The sequence below is a fragment of the Lactuca virosa genome, chromosome 6 (assembly GCF_052849685.1).
Source record: "Lactuca virosa cultivar CGN04683 chromosome 6, Lactuca_virosa_CGN04683_v6, whole genome shotgun sequence".
NCBI lineage: Eukaryota > Viridiplantae > Streptophyta > Magnoliopsida > Asterales > Asteraceae > Lactuca > Lactuca virosa.
Genome location: NC_136431.1, coordinates 67,836,314 through 67,841,298, shown reverse-complemented (window position 1 = coordinate 67,841,298; position 4,985 = coordinate 67,836,314). Strand labels below are relative to the sequence as shown.

The following is a 4,985-nucleotide window of genomic DNA, read 5'->3' as shown; positions in this document are numbered from 1 at the left end:
TAACTTAAAATTATATACGAGGACTAAACATTAATAAACTATACATCTTTACGCTTTTCTATTTAAACCAAAATTTATATACAAAAGACGTACGGGTCATGTCAATATATATGATAGTGGCTTATGGTGTCCATGGATGACATATGGGCCATTGGTCGACATGGTAGTGGCTTATTGTGTCCGTGGATGACATATGGTTGATTGGTCCACATGGTAATGGCTTATGGGGTCCATGGTTGACATATGGATGACATATGGGCCATTGGTCCATATGGTAATGGCTTATGGTGTCCATGGATGAAATACGGGTCATTGGTCAGCATGGTAGTTGATTATGGTGTCCATGGATGACATATGGGCCATTGGTCAATATGGTAGTTGCTTATGGTGTCCATGGATGAAATACAGGTCATTGGTCAACATGGTACTCGATTATGGTGTCCATGGAGGACATATGGGTTATTGGTCAATATAGTAGTTGCTTATGGTGTGATTGTATCACCCATTGATGAAATACGGGTCATTGGTCAACATGGTAGTTGATTATGGTGTCCATGGATGACATATGGATGACATATGGGCCATTGGTCACTATGGTAGTTGCTTATGGTGTCCATGGATGAAATACGGGTCATTGGTCAACATAGTAGTTGCTTATGGTGTCCATGGATGACATATGGGCCATTGGTCGACATGGTAGTGGCTTATTGTGTCCATGGATGACATATGGTTGATTGGTCCACATGGTAATGGCTTATGGTGTCCATGGTTGACATATGGATGATATATGGGCCATTGGTCCACATGGTAATGGCTTATGGTGTCCATGGATGAAATACTGGTCATTGGTCAACATGGTACTTGCTTATGGTGTCCATGGATGACATATGGATGACATATTGGCCATTGGTCAATATGGTAGTTACTTATGGTGTCCATGGATGAAATAGGGATCATTGGTCAACATGGTAGTTGATTATGGTGTCCATGGATGACATATGGGCCATTTGTCAATATGGTAGTTGCTTATGGTGTCCATGGATGAAATACTGGCCATTGGTCAACATGGTATTCGATTATGGTGTCCATGGACGACATATGGGTCATTGGTCAACATGGTAGTTGCTTATGGTGTGATGGTATCACCCATGGATCAAAATACGGGTCATTGGTCAACATGGTAGTTGACTATGGTGTCCATGGATGACATATGGATGACATATGGCCCATTGGTCAATATGGTAGTTGCTTATGGTGTCCATGGATAAAATACCGGTCATTGGTCAACATGGTAGTTGCTTATAGTGTCCATGGATGACATATGGATGACATATGGGCCATTGGTCGACATGGTAGTGGCTTATTGTGTCCATGGATGACATATGGTTGATTGGTCCACATGGTAATGGCTTATGGTGTCCATGGTTGACATATGGATTACATATGGGCCATTGGTGCACATGGTAATGGCTTATGGTGTCCATGGATGAAATTACGGGTCATTGTTCAACATGGTAGTTGCTTATTGTGTCCATGGATGTCATATGGATGACATATAGGCCATTAGTCAATATGGTAGTTGCTTATGGTGTCCATGGATGAAATACGGGTCATTGGTCAACATGGTAGTTGATTATGGTGTCCATGGATGACATATGGGCCATTGGTAAATATGGAGTTGCTTATGGTGTCCATGGATGAAATACGGGTCATTGGTCAACATGGTAGTCGATTATGGTGTCCATGGATGACATATGGATGACATATGGGCCATTGGTCAATATGGTAGTTGCTTATGATGTCCATGGATGAAATACGGGTCATTGATCAACATGGTAGTTGATTATGGTGTCCATGGATGACATATGGGCCATTGGTCAATATGGTAGTTGCTTATGGTGTCCATGGATGAAATACGGGTCATTGGTCAACATGGTAGTTGATTATGGTGTCCATGGATGACATATGGGTCATTGGTCAATATGGTAGTTGCTTATGGTGTCCATGGATGACATATAGATGACATATGGGCCATTGGTCAATATGGTAGTTATTTATGGTGTCCATGGATGAAATACAGGTCATTGGTCAACATGGTAGTCGATTATGGTGTCCATGGAGGACATATGGGTCATTGGTCAACATGGTAGTTGCTTATGGTGTGATGGTATCACCCATGGATGAAATACGGGTCATTGGTCAAGATGGTAGTTGCTTATGGTGTCCATGGATGACATATGTGCTATTGGTCAATATGGTAGTTGCTTATGGTGTCCATGGATGAAATACGGGTCATTGTTCAACATGGTAGTCGATTAATGTGTACATGGATGACATATGGATGACATATGGGCCATTGGTCAATATGGTAGTTGCTTATGGTGTCCATGGATGAAATACGGGTCATTGGTCAACATGGTAGTTGATTATGGTGTCCCCGATTAATCCCCGCTGAGTCTGATTAATCGCTTATCTCCAGTCGACCGCCGAGCGACGGACGAGCGATTTTTACATCCTTGATTAAAATAGAAATTGATTTTTCTTTTAAATATGACTTTTTACAAAACTACCCTTACTAATTAAATACGACTCATTGTATGTATTAGGACAATTTGGTCATTTTATAATGGAACATCTTCTAGGCGCCATAATGTTTTCCGACGAAACACGTTGTTTTAGTTCTTCACTCGTATTTCAGTCACTTGCAAACAACCCCAATTTCAAAATTCCGACAGTCAAAAAACCCTAAAATCATTTTCGCATAATCGTTATCTTAGTGAATGTTTATTATTATGGAAGCGAGTACTTCTTCTAAGAATCAATTAAGAAATCAAACGAAATCGCTAACAGACATGCCATTTGAAGTGATGGAGAAAATAATAGTCGACTTGGCAAAAATTTCAGCAGTCGAGGCTTTCAGGATGAAGAGTGTGTAAGTTTTTCCTTTGATCATTCTATTTCACAAGTGTATTTGAGTTGTCTTTACATTATGGAACGAATATTGTGTTTCGTTTGCAGTTGCAGATTCTTCAACGAGGCAGGAAAAACGGATGAAGTATATAAACATATGGAGTTAGATGGATTACGATTTCATGTTTGGTCTGACCAGAAACATACAGTTGTCAATAAATGCATAGAGATGAGAAACCCAAATATTCTATTTAGGAATGGATTGGTACGTTGTTATATATATGCATAGTAGTAATTAATCTGTTACTTGTTTTGCATAACTTTAACTAGAAATTATGTGTTTAATGTTTTTTTCAGATGAAGTTATTTTTCTTACAAGCTGAACATGAAGGGAAAACGATGCTTGAAGAAGCATCTGCATTGGGACATTTGGATTCAACATTTGTCCTGGGAATGATGCTGATGGCTAAAGGGAGACATAGGAAAAAGGAAGCTTTGGACATGTTGAACAATGCTTACCGCAGAGCAAATGGTAAGTGGAATCTTAGAGCAACTTGTTCTAAGGTTCATCTCCACTTAAATAGGAAGGGGAGAAAACATGTACACTTCCATGGCTTCCATAGATCTTGTGCATTACATAAGTCTATAGTTAGTGTGTCAGACGCTTTTGTGAATGGATGCAAATGGGTGTTTATGTGTGAAATTTGTTTATGGGATGCTTGTTTCGTTAGGTTTTCTAGGGAGTTTGGTATAATTTATGAGTAGTTTGTTGATATGTACTTTCATATTATGACAATTAATGCTTTGTAGATTCTTTTGGTTTAATATACGAATATATAGTAATTTACTTGATAAGTAATTATTTGATGTTGTTACTTGATTAGTAAATATGTTGTGTTGTTAATAAGGGACTAAAAGAGTTAAAGTTTGGAATGATGTTTAAATAATGTTGGAATAATGTATTTTGGACTTTTAATATAGTTGTATGTAGCAAATGTTTGTTCTTTCCTAGTATTAAATACATATAAAATACAACTGTAAAGGCATAAACAAACATGTATTTTATTTTGGACTTGGTAATTTGGTTTAATATAAACTAGTGGAGAACCCATGGTTTGCATAGGGTAAAATTTTAAAGGAATAAACATAGGGACTAAAAGTGTCAACAAAGAAAAAGTATTGTGGCTAAAATCAAAGTAAAAAAAGTTACAATAAACATAGGGACTAAAAGTGGCAACAAAAGAAAACTATTGTGTCTAAAATCTAAAGTATATACGTTTACTGTTAAAATCTTGTTCCACTTTTAATATGTATATTACTACATGAACATATACTAGTAATTTTGTGAAATGTTGATATAAATGTAGTACATTATGGATTATGATATATATGTTATTTTTGTCTTTTTCATTTCAACAATCAAAAGTCCAATGTTACCTAGCTATAAAAGGCTATAATATTTGAATATGTGTTTTAACACAAATACCCTTAGTATTCAAATATTTGGAATGATTTTAGGGGCAATTTGGTCTTTTTGCACTCTAAATTGTTAAGGCGACATCCTACCTGTGACGTCACGCCGGCGTTCCAGTTCTTCAACCATTCAGAACATCTCAACTTTTCTGGACGATAAATCTGCATACAAACACTAAAACCCCTAAATCGTCGAAGGATAATCGTTCTCAAAAACGATTTTCTCCGATAATAGAGACTCATGTACTCCTCTCGACCAGATCAACATAAAGTAAGTTTTTTTCCATACCCTGTTACACTGTCTTTCATAGTTATGCTTAATTTTTTTAAAAAAATTGAAATCAACTACTCCAATGTGTATTTTGTAAGTAGAATGTCGAAAACTAGAAGTCGCCGTTCGTTAGATGATCTCCCACTAGAGCTTTTGAGTCGGATATTTGTAGTATTAGGGTTAGAATCTGCGAAAGACATCCTCTCTGCAAGACTTTGGTAATTCTCAATAAACATCCACTAATGAATGTATATTTGATGAAAAAAAACTTTATTTGTTTGTTATTTACTGTGTATTTAAATTTTTGAAGTTCAAAGAAGATGTATGAAGC

General features: G+C 36.9%; 1 protein-coding gene across 1 annotated transcript; it reads left to right on the top strand.

Annotated features, from left to right (window-relative positions):
- Window positions 1–2,852: 2,852 nt before the first annotated feature.
- Window positions 2,853–4,562, top strand: LOC145121606 (putative F-box protein At1g67623). Its single transcript, XM_079057325.1, has 4 exons — window positions 2,853–2,932; window positions 3,019–3,175; window positions 3,268–3,442; window positions 4,465–4,562. The coding sequence occupies exons 1-4, from the start codon at window positions 2,853–2,855 to the stop codon at window positions 4,560–4,562; spliced, it is 510 nt and encodes a 169-aa protein (XP_078913451.1).
- The last annotated feature ends 423 nt before the right edge of the window (window positions 4,563–4,985 follow it).

Bases quoted from the DNA above. Each gene is read 5' to 3' on its own strand.
- LOC145121606 (XM_079057325.1), top strand. From the start codon at position 2,853: ATGCCATTTGAAGTGATGGAGAAAATAATAGTCGACTTGGCAAAAATT. The intron at 2,933-3,018 runs GTAAGTTTTTCC...TTTCGTTTGCAG, and splicing joins GCTTTCAGGATGAAGAGTGT to TTGCAGATTCTTCAACGAGG. The intron at 3,176-3,267 runs GTACGTTGTTAT...TGTTTTTTTCAG, and splicing joins TTCTATTTAGGAATGGATTG to ATGAAGTTATTTTTCTTACA.